The sequence below is a fragment of the Lissotriton helveticus genome, chromosome 1_1 (assembly GCF_964261635.1).
Source record: "Lissotriton helveticus chromosome 1_1, aLisHel1.1, whole genome shotgun sequence".
Lineage (NCBI taxonomy): Eukaryota > Metazoa > Chordata > Amphibia > Caudata > Salamandridae > Lissotriton > Lissotriton helveticus.
Window position 1 is genome coordinate 77,513,013 of NC_136057.1, and position 19,057 is coordinate 77,532,069.

General features: G+C 45.7%; 1 protein-coding gene across 1 annotated transcript in view; it reads right to left on the reverse strand.

Moving 5' to 3' along the window:
• LOC144832382 (uncharacterized) overlaps positions 1 to 19,057 on the reverse strand; it is a 72,103-nt gene that overhangs the window by 43,271 nt on the left and 9,775 nt on the right. Inside the window, exon 2 of the mRNA XM_078689084.1 lies at positions 17,360 to 18,516. Coding sequence (XP_078545210.1) covers positions 17,360 to 18,485 — 1,126 coding nt within the window. The 5' untranslated portion in view covers positions 18,486 to 18,516. The remainder of the gene's footprint in view (positions 1 to 17,359; positions 18,517 to 19,057) is intronic.

The following is a 19,057-nucleotide window of genomic DNA, read 5'->3' on the forward strand; positions in this document are numbered from 1 at the left end:
TAAGAAATAGAAAGAGAGAAAGAGTAAGAGAAGGAGAGAGAGAGACATAAAAAGAAAGAGAGAAAGGGAAAGATAGAGAAAGGGAGAGAAAGAGAGAGAGAGAGAGAGAGAGAGAGACAGAGAGAGAGGGAGAGACAGAGAGAGAGAGAGAGAGAGAGAGAGAGAGAGAGAGAGAGAGAGAGAGAGAGACACTATGGTTTAAGTGAGTTTCAAATGCTTTTTAAACATAAATTAAGATGTTAAAAACAATCCCAATAATAACTTCATTGTAACCTTTGTGTTTTAGATCCAAGACTGCCAGACAGTGCTAAAGACATCGTGGAGATATTCAGGAAGCATCAGTGGGAATACATTCCACCCATTCCTTACCATTGGATTTGTGGTTTGTAACTCACATCCGTCCCTCCCGCTGCCCAAACCTTGTTTACTGTATTCTTCCACAAACACGCTTTCTGTAAAAAGGCCTTTAAATCTTGTTTTTACATTTGCTGTGCATTCAAAGACAGAGGTCACATGTCAAGCTCTCTCTTTGAGGGAGCTTGGTGTTTACTTTTCTTCCTATGACTTTCAAAATGAGAGAATTTATGTGACAATTCTACTGAGTATCCATACAAGAGGAGAAGGTGTAAGATTGTTTTCCTAGCACACAACAAAAAAATAAGCACAGGCAAAGCCAATTGGTCTTGCCTTGCAAACCTACTGACTTTGCAAATGACTTTTAGCAGTGTCCCACACCATCATTCAAAAAAGAAATATCCTACTGCATTTTGCGGGTTACAAAGATTGACACGTAGTTACTGAGGCCTACCCTTTGAATTTCAATCAAATGTGGTGGATATGATTAATGAAAATAGAATGCCGAGAACAGAGAGTTATTACTGTGCCATCAATAAGCTCTTTAGGTGGATATTACATTTTTTTTCTGAATGCAGGGAAAGGGGACTATTAGTCTGATAAGAAACTAGATATGGTTGCTCTCTGTTGCAGGGAATCCCAGCCCACAATCAGAGCCTGAGATGTCTCTCCCCAGTGTGAGGATGTTATTTTTGAAAAGTAGCTTGGCCACTCTGTCATACTTTATTTGACTATTTTCCTCAAGATACCACTAGCAAAGCGCCCAATAATTTCCAAATCCGCCCACGCACTTGCCGTCTTTCAAGGTATTAGGTGTAAATGCCTGAGATGTCCTGATGGTTTTCTGCTTCAATATGGCCACCACGCAGGCAGCATCGAGGGCGCTGGCCTTGCAGGGCGTGAAGGTAATTTTTCAGCCCTCACACACCTTCTTCTCAGCAGGCACCAGGTGTGTGTGTAGGGGGGTCTGCCCGCACTCAGGTGTGTTATCCATTTATTAATTCAGTGTTTTATATAGATCGAACATGACCCAAATGGGTATCAGAGTGCTTGAAACAAACAAAAGGGTTAAGGGAGGGTCCGAGGGACAGTTTAACGACCTGAGCACAGTTATAATCCCGCTGGCAAGCTATAGGAAAAACAACAAATAACTGTGGGTCTTAGGCGATCAGAAGGCTATGTGTGTATCAAGTTGGCTATGTGTATGCTTTCAAGTTAAAGCAGACTATCGGACATTTACCCATTGTGAAAAAATGTCCATCAGTTACTCGTTTTGTTCCGCCCAATACATCATTTGGTCTACTTCACAGTAGGTAGTCCATTGTTTTTTCTCCACAGATTTAACAAGGAGATAGTTAGTTCAGGTAGATGTTTGGTAGATGTTATTTACTGGTAACTGAAAGCAGTGCATATGTGAATAGTGAAAAGTGAATGTGCTTGTGATAAAAATTGGATAATGTACGCAATATGACTTTTTCCTGGAGTCGTGCACTTCCAACTATTAAAACAATAGAGTGCAAAAAAGTCAGGTGGTTCAAACAAATAACTTCTGACTGGGTAATCTGGTCGACATGTTTCTGCGGACATTAAAGGTCCAAGTTGGTACCTGCGGCTTCTTCAGGACCCATTAACTTAATTGCTACTGCTCTTACGTGAAAAAGTTTATACAAAAATATATATAAAAGGACAACAGTGAACAATAATGCTAAATGTCACCTGTTCACTTCTGGTTTCCCTCCTTATTGGGTCAGAAGGTCCAGATGTAGAATCGCCAACGTACACACACATAGACAAACACAGGAACAGAATAGGATAACAAGCCATCATTAGTATGGGCTATCACTAACATTACTAAATTGTTACTCTAGTCATATAAGGTCAAATAACCTTTATATACAGCCCATTTCATAAAGTATCATAGGCTCACCTTAATTTGTAAGGGGAAACTGCCTCTCCTCACCTGGCAAGCAGCTCAGGACAATGGAGCACCGCTCTATAGTATAGAGAGTTAAAAAACTGTGATAAAATACGTGACTGCTCAACAGTTAGAGACGCAACGCTTCATAACACTTGCAAAACAAGTCTCATGTTCGTTATGCTGTATTAAACAAACAATTACTCGTTTTCTTTTCATATGTATTTATCTTGTCATCGGACTAATTGGTATTGATTAGGCTCCTACACTTGGTGATTAACAAAGAGGCAGTGAGCCAATCGCCGATGTCTTTCATATGTTATAGGGCTGTAGCACTATCACACGCGACTTATAAGGCTTAGACATACAGACATACTCTTAAGATGTATAACTAAGCTCCCCGGTCAAACGGAGCCTCAGATTGTGTGGCTGTAATATAGCACGAGTTACAGTCACGTGGCAGTATTCTCCACTCGTAGTCATGGAGACCGATTGTATTGCGCATTCGTCAAGCCCAGACGTCAAGTCGAAATAGAGTATCTCACCGCTACCAATAATTAAATCTTAGTACGTTTCTTGCAGCATTTGCTCTATATTTTACTGCTAATATCTCTCCCTTACCTCTCCGTCGGTACTCCTATCAGCCTACTGGGCTGTTTGGGGAGGTATCGCGGCCAGGGCTGAGTACTTCCTTATTAGTTTCCGCTCGATCTTGATTGGATGCCAAACATCACATGATCCAACACTGTGAATCATGGGAGGTGTGGTCCACAATATGTAATAGAAGACTATACTTCAGATTGCCCGGGATATTCTGTCTGGATAATTAAATGAATGTAGTTTAGATAGTTAAATCAGTGCAGATTATCTATGCGCACTCATTTAAAGAGCGGAGGCTTATTTCGACCAATACCTCATTGAAAAACGGAGGGGTGCCAAAAAACTTTGAAATCGTCACCGCGCGCTCAAACCAAAAGTTGTAAATAGCGAGTTATTCAATGTATACAGGAGGGAGAATCCCTTGAAGCCAGTTACATCTATATAGACAAAGATATGTATGATGTGTTGGAAAGTGACTTCTTGATATTAATAAATACATTGATAATATGTCATTGAGGGAGTTCACCCTAGGTCATAAAAATATTAATATCATGGGTGTATGGTATACAGTATACAACAATTAGGAAGTCTCATGGACAAATATCTTACTGCTCAGGGGGCATTGATGGTGCCAGGGTCAGATCAAGAGTATTATAATGACACCCAAGGGATGTCTTCATTGAGAGCGGCTTTGTCACAATTAAGTTTGTACACCCACTTTTGTTCAATTTTAAACAGGTACTTGTGCACGTCAGTTATGTGTGCTGGAATATTGGGTTGTTCCAGTACCGTCCATTCAAAATCTGTTGGTTTATGCCCCTCTTGTATAAAGTGGTTGGTCATGTTCTCAGGCAAAACATTCCACAACCATTGACATAGGGACTGGTCGCCTAAAATTCTCCCTCCTGTATACATTGAATAACTCGCTATTTACAACTTTTGGTTTGAGCGTGCGGTGACGATTTGAACGTTTTTTGGCACCCCTCCGGTTTTCAATGAGGTATTGGTTGAAATAAGCCTCCGCTCTTTAAATGAGTGCGCATAGATAATTTGCACTGATTTAACTATCTAAACTACATCCATTTAATTATCCAGACAGAATATCCCGGGCAATCTGAAGTATAGTCTTCTATTACATATTGTGGACCACACCTCCCATGATTCACAGTGTTGGATCATGTGATGTTTGGCATCCAATCAAGATCGAGCGGAAACTAATAAGGAAGTACTCAGCCCTGGCCGCGATACCTCCCCAAACAGCCCAGTAGGCTGATAGGAGTACCGACGGAGAGGTAAGGGCGAGATATTAACAGTAAAATATAGAGCAAATGCTGCAAGAAACGTACTAAGATTTAATTATTGGTAGCGGTGAGATACTCTATTTCGACTTGACGTCTGGGCTTGACGAATGCGCAATACAATCGGTCTCCATGACTACGAGTGGAGAATACTGCCACGTGACTTTAACTCGAGCTATATTATAGCCACACAATCTGAGGCTCTGTTTGACCGGGGAGCTTAGTTATACATCTTAAGAGTATGTCTGTATGTCTAAGCCTTATAAGTCGCGTGTGATAGTGCTACAGCCCTATAACATATGAAAGACATCGGCGATTGGCTCACTGCCTCTTTGTTAATCACCAAGTGTAGGAGCCTAATCAATACCAATTAGTCCGATGACAAGATAAAAACTTATGAAAAGAAAATGAGTAATTGTTTGTTTAATACAGCATAACGAACATGAGACTTGTTTTGCAAGTGTTTTGAAGCGTTGAGTCTCTAACTGTTGAGCAGTCACGTATTTTATCACAGTTTATTAACTCTCTATACTATAGAGCGGTGCTCCATTGTCCTGAGCTGCTTGCCAGGTGAGGAGAGGCAGTTTCCCCTTACAAATTAAGGTGAGCCTATGATACTTTATGAAATGGGCTGTATATAAAGGTTATTTGACCTTATATGACTAGAGTAACAATTTAGTAATGTTAGTGATAGCCCATACTAATGATGGCTTGTTATCCTATTCTGTTCCTGTGTTTGTCTATGTGTGTGTACGTTGGCGATTCTACATCTGGACCTTCTGACCCAATAAGGAGGGAAACCAGAAGTGAACAGGTGACATTTAGCATTATTGTTCACTGTTGTCCTTTTATATATATTTTTGTATAAACTTTTTCACGTAAGAGCAGTAGCAATTAAGTTAATGGGTCCTGAAGAAGCGGCAGGTACCAACTTGGACCTTGAATGTCCGCAGAAACATGTCGACCAGATTACCCAGTCAGAAGTTATTTGTTTGAACCACCTGACTTTTTTGCACTCTATTGTTTTTATAGTTGGAAGTGCACGACTCCAGAATAAAGTCATATTGCGTACACTATCCAATTTTATCACAAGCACATTCACTTTTCACTAATCACATATGCACTGCTTTCAGTTACCAGTAAATAACATCTACCAAACATCTACCTGAACTAACTATCTCCTTGTTAAATCTGTGGAGAAAAAACAATGGACTACCTACTGTGAAATAGACCAAATGATGCATTGGGCGGAACAAAACGAGTAACTGATGGACATTTTTTCACAATGGGTAAATGTCCGATAGTCTGCTTTAACTTGAAAGCATACACATAGCCAACTTGATACACACATAGCCTTCTGATCGCCTAAGACACACAGTTATTTGTTGTTTTTCCTATCAGAGTGCTTCACAATTCTATAGCATTGTACTTCTGACATTTGGTTTGATTAGTCCTTTAAACAAACTACCAAGTACATATATTCAATTTTAAGTGGAAAGCATTTCTACTTTACAAATAATACATGTCCTAAAGATTACTAGAGATCAACTTGCATTACAATAGTATGTGTCCTAAATATTACAACATGTGACATTTTAGAAATACATGTACCAAGAATGCCTCATATCATTTAGTACAGTGGATTGTACATAGCAAACAGACTGGTTACAGAATATATAGCTATTATCCAATACTGCTTTTGGCCCGGAAACGTCATACAGATGTGGCAGGGTCGCGTCATGATGCTGCTGGTGAGAGTTGCCAGAAGATGCTTCAATGGCACGGCCCTCTGTCCATGCCAATGTCCCCTCCACCCCAAGCCGTCCTTCCATTACCTTAGCTGCCAACTTTACAGTCGACAGTGAAGCTTCTGGTCGGCAGCAGTAGACATGAGCACTTTAGTTGAAACGGCTGCTACCATTATGCGAAGGGGAGGTGGTGAAGGCAAGAAAATGAAGTAATTTGCTTTTATAAATAACAAGCAAGGAGAGGCAAGCAGCGATGAGTGAGACGGTGAGGAACTGGCTCTCTTTGAAGTCAGAGAAAGAACAGGCTTTTTAGGGGAAACATCATCTGACATTTGATCTTGGTCTGTGAATGAACAACAAATGTGACGAGATAAGAACAAGAATTACAGTTGTTTACAAAAAAGGTTGGAGTGAGTGAAAAAAGTGCTCATATGAAGGGCTCTTAGACAAAGAAAAAAGAAAACGTGCTAAAGCAGTTGATAATATGGGATCAATGCAAGTATACAAGTAACGGGACGGTGCTCCGTGGGAGGGAACAATTTACGAAAAGGAGGGACAAGTAGAAAAGACTAGCCATTTGGAAGCAAGGCTGTTTAAAGGAGATTCAAAAAACAAATAAAAAGCAATGGGTGGGCAGTAAGCCCACAAAGTTAAGCGCTGTTGCGGCAAGACCTAAAAAAAAGAACTGGGATGATGTTTCAGAATATATCAGAATTAGTACAAATGAAGCACATTTGTTTTGTATTACTGAAGTGTGGAGAAAAATATTTGAATATGATTGAAACACATTAATACACTAGGGGATGACATTTGCAAACATTATCATTTATGTGCAATAAAACCATATTTCGATGTAAATGTAATGACCATTTCAATTGAAAATGTTTTGTCTGTAATGGCAGTGTGCTACCACACCAAGTATACTCCACACCACTCCACTCCAATCTATGCCACTCACTCCACGAAACAAAACTCCACGCTCCTCTACTTTTATTTTATTTATTTATTGCCTTTTATAAAGCGCGAACAAATACCCGCAGGCGTCTCGGCGCTGGACAAATTCGCATAACTTCAGCTCGGTATTAAATGCTCCAAAGGATTTTTAATGGAAGCTATTGATTAAAAAGCCATGTCTTTAATCTCTTGCGGAACTGGAGGAGTGAAGGGCTTAGCCTGATGTCTTGAGGCACGGTGTTCCATAATTTGGGTGCCGCAACCAAAAAGCGGCGGTCGCCCCAGGACACTGTTTTGGAACGTGGGATCACTAACTGGTTAAGAGTGGAGGAGCGGAGCTGTCTGGAAGGTTGATAGGGAACCAACTGGTCCTTAAGAAAGTGCGGTCCTTGATTGTTAAGTGCCTTATACACTATACAAAGTGATTTAAACTTGATCCTATTCCGGATCGTCAACCAGTGGTATCTTTTAATGTTTTCTGATATGGCCGCAAATTTAGGTGTGCCAGAGAGCAAACGTGCTGCGGCATTTTGTATCGCCTGTAGCTTCGTCGTGACCCTAACCTGAGCATTTAAGAATATGCCATGACAGTAGTCAAGGGACGATAAGACCAAAGAACTAACCAGAGTTTTAGTGGCTGCCGCTGGCAGGAACGGACTGATTTTCCTAATCATACGTAATTTGTAGTGGGCTGTGGTTGCTACTTTGTTCGCGTGATCCATAAAGTTGAGACCCTCATCAAAGGTGACTCCCAAGTTCCTGACCTTAGCTGCTGGACTTGGGAGTGCTCCAAATGTAGGTGGCCACCAGGATGATGACCAAACTGGGGATAGAGGTCCAAAAATGACTACCTCAGTTTTTTCGGAGTTGAGCTTCAGGCAATTTGTTGCCATCCACTCTCCAATTTCCAGCATTCCATTTTGGAAGCGTTGAGCCACCTCACGTCCGTCACCTTTGATGGCCAGTACCAATTGCGTATCGTCCGCATAGGAGGTTAGGCTCATCCCATGTGCTTTGATGACATTAGCAATGTCCGACACGTAGATATTAAATAGTGCGGACTAAGGGATGAGCCTTGAGGTACCCCACATGGCAACGAGAGCTTTGCAGATTGGTAAGGCCCCAGGGTGACAGCCTGGGTTCTGTCTGCGAGAAACGATGCGAGCATATCTCTTGCAGTATGGCAAATGCCCATCTTTCCGACACGGTCGACCAGGATCTTATGGTCGACCGTGTCGAAAGCTGCTGATAGATCAAGCAGTACCAAAACTGCTCCCGCCCTGGTCCCGAATTGCTCCCACATCATCTGCGGCTTTAATTAAGGCAGTTTCGGTACCGTGATACTTTCGGAAACCAAATTGTGTATCGTCCAGCAATCGGTGTTTCTCAATGTGCTCCGATAGTTGTAAATTCATATCCTTTTCAGCCACTTTGGCTATAAAAGGGAGGCTTGCTATTGGCCTGTAATTTTTTAGTTCATTTTTGTCCAGGCTTGGTTTCTTTAGAAGAGGTTTCAACAAAGTATTTTTTAGAGAGTTGGGATATATCCCAGAGCTCAATATGGAATTGCATACTTGTGTGATGACCGAAATAATAGAGTCCATCACTGGTGGGAGGACTGAGAAAGGACAGGGGTCCAGCGCAGATCCTGTTTTAATTGTGGAAACAATGGTCCTTATATGGTCGATTGTTAGAGCTTTGAACCTAGTAAAGGCAATTGCCGGATGTGTACTGGAAGGAGAGGAGTTCATCATAGTGGGATTAGAAGTAAAGGCTTGGTAGATGTCATCCACTTTAGAGAAGAAGAAATTGGCCAGAGCATCACACAGTACTTGTGATGGGGGTGGAGTAAGATCGGGAACGTTGCCTGACAAAGTTTTGGTAATCTCATATAGTTGTTTGCTAGAGTTTTTGGCTTTCCCGATTTGATATGAGTAAAACGACTTTTTAGCCTTTACAATCATTGCTTTGTAGGCAGCCAATGATTCTTTGTAACGGATCCTGCTCACTGTATCGTACGTTTTTCTCCAATGCCTTTCCCTATTCCTATTGTGTTGTTTTTCCATTCTTAATTCATCAGTGTACCACGGAGCAGTTGGAGTAGATCTGTTCTTAGATATAGACTTGATGGGAACTAAAAGATTAGTGGCGTGGCCTAGCCAGTCCTGGAATTGTCGTGTTGCCATAATAGGTTCGGTAGACACCAGCGGTCGCGTACTGTCCAGCTGTGTTTTTAGATCTAGCTGATTTATGTTCTTCCAAGCTTTAAAGGAGCCTAGGACGGAAGGAGTAACTTTCTTACTCGAGACTGCCTTAATTGTCATTTTACTAAATATAGCATAATGATCGGTCCACGGCATTGGTAAAATATCTGATACATGTAAACCCTCAACATTAGAAAATATACCATCCAAGGTATGCCCCGCCAAATGGGTAGCAGAGACGACCAATTGTCTGAGCCCCAGTGTCTCCATATCTGTAATGAGAGCGGAGGTGTCTTTATGGTTGTTTTGTTCTAAATGGAAATTCATGTCGCCCAAGACCGTAAAGGACTCTTCGGTGGCTAGTGATTCCAATGTCGTGCTTAAATTAGCCAGAAAGTCTGTCTTTATTCCTAGGGGTCGGTATAAGAGTACCCCGTTAAAATTGCAAAGAGCACTAAGCTTAATTCCAAACTGCAGGGCTTCACATGAGGTGGCAGGAATGGGTGAGGTTCTAACTGCGAACCTTTCCCTAGCTATAATGGCCAGCCCACCACCTCTTTTTCTTACTCTGTCCTGTCGATAGACTTTATAACCGCTAGGTGTTGCGATCACTAGATCAGGTTCCGACGAATCGTCGGTCCATGTTTCCGTAATAAAAAGAAGGTCAAGGTTAAAGTCAGTAATAAGATCCGCTATTTCCTGACTATGTTTGCACAATGAGCGCGCATTAATGAGAGCCATAACAATGGTTGTATGACTAAAATTAGTTTGTAACTTGGCGTGCGTCTTGAAATTGTTTGTTGGTATCGCACTGTTACAATGTTGACAAAGCGTGATTGCTTCCTTTGGGGCTAATGTTGGGTCACGTATTATACAGCCTGGAGCAGGCAGAGGTCGGAGTTCCATCAGGGAGGTACGGGAGTAGACCAGATTTCGTTTGGTAAGAGCCAGGCCAGGGGTCATGGCCCTAGGCCCGGTCCCGGCGCAGACGGGCGCAGACGGGCGCAGACGGGCGCAGACGGGCGCAGATGGGCTTGCATTTGGCACGCCCGCTGCGCCCGCCCGCTGCGCGGACGGGAACGTCTTATGCTTTTATACATGTGTAAGACAGGGTTGGAGGAGGGGGAGGGTCCAACAACTACACCGCAACCCTACCTCCCAGCAAGATGGCGGCTGAGGTGGGTCTAGTCAGGTGTCAGCGCCTGGAAAACGGCTGCGCTGTGGGCAGGGAGAGCGAGTTAAGAACCTCGGAGTGACGCTAATCTCGCGCCGAGGTAAGGGGCGATATTTAAGAAAGTACTGTTTAAAATATTTACAAGTTTTTAAAAAGGCGCTATTCTCAAATCAATAGCGTGCAGTCAATCCAAAGTGCAAAGAGGAGCAAAGATCCCCCGGCTTCCGCCTCAGGGGAGAAATACACGAATGTCACGCGGAGATAATTCACACCCTTAAGTATCCTGGGAGGGCCCAACAACTACACCGCAACCCTACCTCCCAGCAAGATGGCGGCTGAGGTGGGTCGAGTCAGGTGTCAGCGCCTGGAAACCGGCTGCGCTGTGGGCAGGGAGAGCGAGTTAAGAACCTCGGAGCGACGCTAATCTCACGCCGAGGTAAGGGGTGATATTTAAGAAAGTACTGTTTAAAATATTTACAAGTTTTTAAAAAGGCGCTATTCTCAAATCAATAGCGTGCAGTCAATCCAAAGTGCAAAGAGGAGCAAAGATCCCCCGGCTTCCGCCTCAGGGGAGAAATACACGAATGTCACGGGGAGATAATTCACACCCTTAAGTATACGGGGAGGGCCCAACAACTACACCGCAACACTACCTCCCAGCAAGATGGCGGCTGAGGTGGGTCGAGTCAGGTGTCAGCGCCTGGAAAACGGCTGCGCTGTGGGCAGGGAGACCGAGTTAAGAACCTCGGAGCGATGCTAATCTCGCGCCGAGGTAAGGGGCGATATTTAAGAAAGTACTGTTTAAAATATTTACAAGTTTTTAAAAAGGCGATATTCTCAAATCAATAGCGTGCAGTCAATCCAAAGTGCAAAGAGGAGAAAAGATCATCCGGCTTCCGCCTCAGGGGAGAAATACACGAATGTCACGGGGAGATAATTCACACCCTTAAGTATCCTGGGAGGGGGGAGGGCCCAACAACTACACCGCAACCCTACCTCCCAGCAAGATGGTGGCTGAGGTGGGTCGAGTCAGGTGTCAGCGCCTGGAAAACGGCTGCGCTGTGGGCAGGGAGAGCGAGTTAAGAACCTCGGAGCGACGCTAATCTCGCGCCGAGGTAAGGGGCGATATTTAAGAAAGTACTGTTTAAAATATTTACAAGCTTTTAAAAAGGCGCTATTCTCAAATCAATAGCGTGCAGTCAATCCAAAGTGCAAAGAGGAGCAAAGATCCCCCGGCTTCCGCCTCAGGGGAGAAATACACGAATGTAAGTCTACTCCACACCACTTACCCCACTTCAATCCACCCCACTCCAATCTATCCCACTCCACTCCAAATACCCCAAACCATCCCACTACAATTCACCCTATTCCAATCTATCCATTCCCAATTTACCCACTACAATCTACCCCACTCTAACTCAATCTACCCCATCCCGCTCCAAACTACCCCAGTCCACCGCACTCATCTCAGATTTACCCCACTCTGCTCCAATATAACCCAGTCTACCTCACTCCACTTCAATCTACCCCATCCCACTGCAAACTACCCCACTCCAATCTACCCTACTACACTCAATCTAACCCAATCAACCCCACCACACTCCAATCTACCCCACTCCACCCCAATCTACCGCACTCCACTCAGATTTACCCCACCCTGCTCCAATATACCCCAGGCTACCCCACTCCACTTCAATTTACCCCAACTCTAATCTACTCCAATTTAACTGACTTCACCCCAATCTACCTCGCTCTACTTCAGTCCAATTTACCCAACTCCATTTCAATTTACCTCACTGTGATCTATCCAACTCATCTACACTCATACCACAATCTACCCACTCCAAACTACCACAATCTACCATAATCTACTGCACTCCACTGTAATCTACCCCACTCCACCAAATCTATTCCTCCCCACTTCACCCTATCTACCCACTCCACCCAATCTATCCCTCTCCACTTCATCCAACCTGCCCCACTGCAAACTACCACAATCTACCCACTCCAAACTACCACAATCTACCCCACTACAATCTACTATAATCTACTGCACTCCACTGTAATCTACTCCACTCCACCTAATCTATCCCTCCCCACTTCATCCAATCTACCCCACTCCATCCAATCTACCCCACTCCATCCAATCCACCCCACTACAATCCACCCAATCTACCCCATTCCACTCCAACCTAATCTACCCCACAACACTCCACTCCAATCTATCCAATTCCACTCCACCCCACTCTACCCAAACCTAACTCATTCCAGTCGAATCAAATCCACTCCACGTTACTCCAATCTACCCTACCCCACTCCACACCAAACGTACCTATCCCAATCTACCCCACTCAAATCTACTCCAATCAATTCCACCACACTCTACCCCACCCCAACCGAATCTACCCTACACCACTCTATATAACTCCACTCTATTCTACTCCAGTCCAATGTACCGCAATCCAAACTACCCCAATATACTGCACTCTAATCTACTCCACTCCAGTCTTCCCCACTCTACTCCAATCTACCTCATTCCACCCCACTCTTTCCCAATCTATCCCACTCCAATCCACTCCACTCCACCTCAATCTACTCCACTTCAACCAAATCTACCTCAATTCAATCTACCCCATTTGACTCCAATCTACCCCATTGCACTCTAGCCCAACTTATCCCACTTCTATCTACCCCATTCAATGTCGTGCCACTAACTTTTAGCCATGCCGAACAGCAGTCACATTGGGGTACATAATGGCTAAAACACGTTGCCAAAGCCAATAGCTTTCAGATAGGAGACACCTATTTGTTTTGCCAATGCTTGTTTTCAGTGTTTTGTTTTTTTCTTCATCATATACACACGCAACAGTTCCCTGCAGCCAACTCCAAGCAGGCACAGGTGTTCAACGGTGCCTGGGCACAGCAGGGAATTCGCTGAAGGGCCTGGCTTATATTTTTTTCTTTATTCTTTTTAAGGGTTCCCGGATACTTTCTTGGGGTTCTCGGACCCTTGCAAACTCGTGTATCCTTATTGGACATCGCTAGGGTTTCAGACCGAGCAGCAGGTCTCCGAACATCACAAATGTCCACCAGGGTACAAGGACAATTACTGTGCCTGCGCAGACACCTGGCTAAGGTTTGCGGACCTCAAGGGTCATGATGTGGAATCCAACCTCTGTCTCAAAATCAGCAATTTCTTTCTACATTTTATCATTAGGCAGCCCCTGTGCCAGGGAGAGACAGGATGGCACCACAGCTCTTTATGGCTTCTTTAGTATTTTTACAGGATGTGGGGAACAAGTCTCTTCAGCATGTAATGGCTCAAGATGTAGCCAGCCAATCAGGGAGCTTCAGGTTTGCAGACCCAACTTTGGGTTTACGTATCCGAAATGGATGACGGGAGAAAAAGCTTCCTCATCCAATCGGATCCAATAGATTTTTACATTTGGGTCTGCTAGTCCAGATGCACGGACCATTCATGGGCTAAAGGTCCAGCTAGCTCTATCTTAAATGACTAGTGGCTTAATTTGAGGACCACAAAAAAAACACTGCATGAAACGAGCCATGCCAATCCCAAATAGTTTTGTGCAGATTCATTGAACGGTACCTAAGTTATTATATGTATATATGTAATTATATTACATGGGATTCTGTAATCCCTGTATAAATGGCAGTCTCTAATTTCTTTATAATCAGGAATTTGTGACGCACCAAGTCAGTGATTATGAAGAAGGGACGTCAGTACTCGGCTTTTATAAGTTATTACAGTCGAGTCCCGAGGGCACAATGCCTGCTGCCAGCGCCAGCAGCTGATGTGAAAAGAAGGTCAAGTCACGAAGCATAATTGAAGCAGCTGTTTAAAGCAACAAACAGAACGTTGCTTTTATCACTTCTGCTTTATGTTACTAGCTTACTATGAGAAGCAGAGGGAATATGTTTATTAGTTTCCTTAGATAAAGGAAGGGTGGAATATTTCTGCATGTTTCTACACGTTTCGAGCTACTGCAGCATTTTTTTCAGTGGACTTTTATTGAACAGTTTCTAACATCTTTTTGGAAGAAATATCTAACAGTTTTGATGTTTACTTTTGCACAAGATGTTTTAAGTTCATTCTTCATGTTTCCAAACATGTTAGCTGCTGCATATGTAGGAGCTACGCCCCAAGATTTTTTTATGAACGGTGATGGTGTGACCATGTATTATATGGGATAAAGTACCACCTGGTGCATATGATAAGATTATTGCAAGTCACCTCAGAGTTCCAAAACCTTTGTGTATCTGTCTATCATGAGGTGGTGTGCACTCCTGGAGAACCCTGCAGTCAATCAATCAATCAATCATAGCACTTGTATAGCGCGCTACTCACCCGGAAGGGTCTCAAGGCGCTTGGGGAAAGGGGTCCGCTACTGCTCGAACAGCCAGGTCTTGAGTTGTCTCCTGAAGGCGAGGTGGTCCTGGGTCAGCCGAAGGTGGATGGGGAGGGAGTTCCATGTCTTGGCCGCCAGGTAGGAGAAAGATCTGCCTCCGGCGGTGGCTGTTCGGATGCGTGGTACGAAGGCGAGGGCGAGGCTAGCAGACCGCAGCTGGCGGGTGGGCGTGTGGAAGGTCAGGCGGTCGTTGAGGTACTTAGGGCCCAGGTCGTGGAGAGACTTGTGTGCGTGGGTGAGGAGCCTGAAGGTGATCCTCTTGTTGACGGGGAGCCAGTGCAGGTCCCTTAGGTGGCCGGAGATGTGGCTGCGTCGGGGGATGTCCAGGATGAGTCGGGCGGAGGCGTTCTGGAAGCGTTAGAGTCTTTTCTGTAGCTTGGCTGTGGCTCCGGCGTAGAGGGTGTTACCGTAGTCCAGTCGGTTGGTGTCGAGGGCCTGGGTGACCGTCTTCCTGGTTTCGGTCGAGATCCATCGGAAGATCTTGCGGAGCATGCGGAGGGTGTGAAAGCATGACGAGGAGACGGCGTTGACTTGTCTGGTCATCGAGAGGGTGGAGTCCAGGATGAAGCCCAGGTTGTGTGCGTGGTCTGTTGGCTTGCGGGCGGTGCCCAGGGCTGGGGGCCACCAGGAGTCGTCCCAGGCGGAGGGTGATGGTCCCAGGATGAGGACTTCCGTCTTGTCTGAGTTCAGTTTCAGGCGGCTGCTCTTCATCCACTCGGCGACGTCTTTCATCCCTTCGTGGAGGCTGGTAATGGCGGTGTCGGGGTCTCTGGTGAGGGAGAGGATCAGCTGGGTGTCGTCGGCGTAGGAGGTGATGTTGAGGTTGTGTTGGCGTGCGATGGTAGCGAGAGGTCTCATGTAGACGTTGAAGAGGGTGGGGCTGAGTGATGATCCTTGCGGGACGCCGCAGATGACTTCGGTGGCCTTTGATCGAAACGGGGGGAGGCGGACTCTCTGTGTTCTTCCGGCGAGGAATGAGATGATCCACTTCAGTGCCTTCTCTTGGATGCCGGTGTTGATGAGGCGTTGGACTAGGGTGCGGTGGCAGACAGTGTCGAATGCTGCGGAGAGGTCCAGGAGGATGAGTGCCGCTGTTTCCCCGGTCTCGGTGCTCTGGTTGGCTCTGAAACCGGACTGCGAGGGGTCGAGGGATACATTCGTCTCGAGGAAGGCGGCAAGCTGTCTGTTGGCAATCTTCTCGATGACTTTGGCAGGAAAAGGGAGGAAAGGGAGGAGCGAGATGGGGCGGAAGTTTCTGAGGTCGGTGGGGTCTGCTGTTGGTTTCTTCAGTAGGGCGCTGAGCTCGGCATGCTTCCAGCTCTCCGGGAACGTGGCGGTGTCGAAGGAGGTGTTGATGACGTCTCGGAGTTGGGGTGCGATGGTGGAGTCGGCCTTGTTGAAGACGTGATGGGGGCAGGAGTCAGTCGGAGATCCGGAGTGGATGGTGTTCATCGTGCGGGCTGTGTCTTTGGTTGTTACCGTGGTCCAGGTGCGGAGGGTGGCGGTGGGGTGCGTTGGTTCGATGGTTGGGTGTGAGGGTGGTGCGCCGAAGCTGTTGTGGATGTCGGCGATCTTGCGGTGGAAGAACGAGGCGAGGGAGTCGCAGAGATCTTGTGAAGGAGTGATGTCGTTGTTGCCGGTGCTGGGGTTGGAGAACTCTTTGACGATGCTGAAGAGTTCCTTGCTGTTGTGGGCGTTGTTGTCCAGTCGATCCTTCAGTGATTTCTTCTTGGTGGTGCGGATGAGCTGGTGGTGCTTGCGGGTGGCGTGTTTGAGGGCGGTCATGTTGTCAGTGGTCTGGTCGAGGAGACAGGCTTTCTCGAGGGTGTGGCAGGTCTTCTTGGAGTCCTTGAGTTCGTCGGTGAACCAGGTGGCCTTCTTGCTTCTGGGTTTGCTGGGAGGGTTCTTCAGTGGTGCGAGGTTGTCGTCGCAGGCGGTCAGCCACTGCGTGAAGTTACGGGCTGCTTCGTTGGGGTCGGGTGTGCTGGCAGGTGGGTTCTGGCTAAGGGTGGTGGTGAGCTGGTCGGCGGTGATCTTGCTCCAGCTTCTGTGAGGAACCTGTTGCGGGTAGTGGTGGGTAGTGGTTTTTCTGAAGCTGAAGTGGACGCAGCTGTGGTCGGTCCAGTGAAGTCCGGTGCAGTGACAACAACATCCCTGGTCAGCCCTGCTGTTGAGGCCAAATACATACCAGGATTTTTATATCAGGAACTGGAGACGGCTGCGTCTTACCCAATGCAACTGTGAAACTGGAAACACAGTTCCCTCTCTAGACTGAGCATGTCTGCTATTCTCAATGAACACCACATCACTTGCATCCGACTATTACTTGTGATTCTGGCCAGTAATTCCTTTCATGAATAGCGCTATTTCCAGTTCCTCAGCCTGGAATGGGGACGATCATGGAACGTCAAGAGCTACTGGCCTATTTGTCTCATGCACAGTCCCATTACCAGGCATGTTTCTGCACAGGAAGGATGCAGTCCAGTGTGGAAACAGAGGAGGAGATTGCAGGGAAACATCTGCACCCTGTGTACTCGTACTTTGGGGGTCAGTATCGCTCAGTGGGTTCCATCCAAACCATAATCCTCCCCTCAGAGACTTTCTAAAAATCTGCCCATACGCATTTTGAAGAGGTTACATGTGTTAGTATGCACTCCGAGAGTCCATTTATAGTGAAACACATACCTGGGGTAGCTTCGAACAGCAATAATGGTGCATTAGGGAATTCCTGCTTCAAGCATAGGTGTTGCTGTAGGCACTGGGTTTGTTGTGACCTCAACTCATCAAAGGACAATAGCCCAGACTCTAAGTGTTCGTCTGATGAATTCCCATCAGGTGACACGGGTTGTAGGCACTGGTTCTCCTGGGGATTTTGGAAATGAAAACACATCAGTTCTTCCTCCAAGTGATCATCAGGTCCATTCCCATCTGGTAGCGGGGGTTGTATACGGTGGTTTTGCTGTGGTTCGTGTCCTTCAGGAAATAGTGGGTGTGGGCAGAGGTTCTGTTGCTGGTCCCAGCTATTATCAGACAATGGGGATGGTTCTTGCTTCAGGGGCTCATCTGGCTCCCACTCTTCTGGGAACGCCGTCTGGATGCTCTGGTCTTGCTGTGGTGTCTGCCCATCAACAAATTCTGAGTGAAGACACAGGTTTGCCTCCAGTGACCTGCCTGGAGGATCTGTCTGAGGGCATCTGGATACAGTACAATCCTGCTGTACTCCATTTCTATCTGGAAACCCAGGTTGCAAGCACTGGTCCTGCTGTGGGTGACGTAGATCAGGAAACATTGGCTGTAGACAAAGTTTTGGCTCCTCTGGACGCCCTTGAACATCAGTTGGCGAGAAGAGCGTACAGTCCTGCTTTGGTGCATGCCCATCAGAAAACACTGTCTGGAGACACAAGCTCGGTCCACCTGGCCTATCAGGTTGAGGTGTCACAGGAGACCGGCTAACAGCACAATCTCTAATACTCGCCGGACAGACCACCTCCAAAGACACTGCGCCATTATCTAGGGAACCTTGATCCTTTTCTATCCAGATTTTCTTAATCAGCCCAGCGACTCTAGAAGGTACTTCCTCCACAGTATTCATCAAGTTATCCAGTTTGGCTTCCAACTCCTCCAGCATGGATAGAAGGATAAAGTGGGGCAGGTTCTCCGAAAGCGGTTCCAGGCCCTGGTCCCTCTGAGCATCATTTCGGGATCTTGAAGTTGACACGTCATGAAGAGGTAAAGATGGGACTGTGGCTCTTACGGATTCATGTGAACACTGCTCTTTCTCTTTCTTTTCTGGAGCCCGTCTTCTGCCCATTCTGGTAAATTAATGTTCAAGTCTCAAGTTTCTGCAGAGGAGAGGAAAAGAGAAAAGACAACACGTTATCACAGGACAGTTGGGTCAAAATACTCATTCCTATCACACTAACCCCAGTGTGATCAGAGAACATCGCTCATTTCTAAAACCAGAAAAAAATTAATCATTAAAATGTCACAATACCCGCAACATAGTTCATATATTATGAAAGGCACGGATTTGAAATGTGTTTCCAACACTATGTCTGTTCCTTGGTCTGCTCAAATTGTACACTGTGCTACCACAAAAAGAGAATATTGTAACTGCCTTGCAGCAATCGAAGGATTATAATACCCTGGCAGACAAGACTGCGCTATCATCCTCACTTGCACTGTACAACTCTCTTTTGCAATATTCAGTTCAGTGACTGAAGCACGTTCCAACATACCAAACCTCTACAGGATCTACAAAACGCTTGTTATGTCATTGCATATATAGAGAGCATGTTCAAGCTGGGGTGTCTTGGCACTGAATCAGAAATACATAAAAGAGGAGATAACAAATCAGACCAGGGAAGAATCTAGTCTGAATAG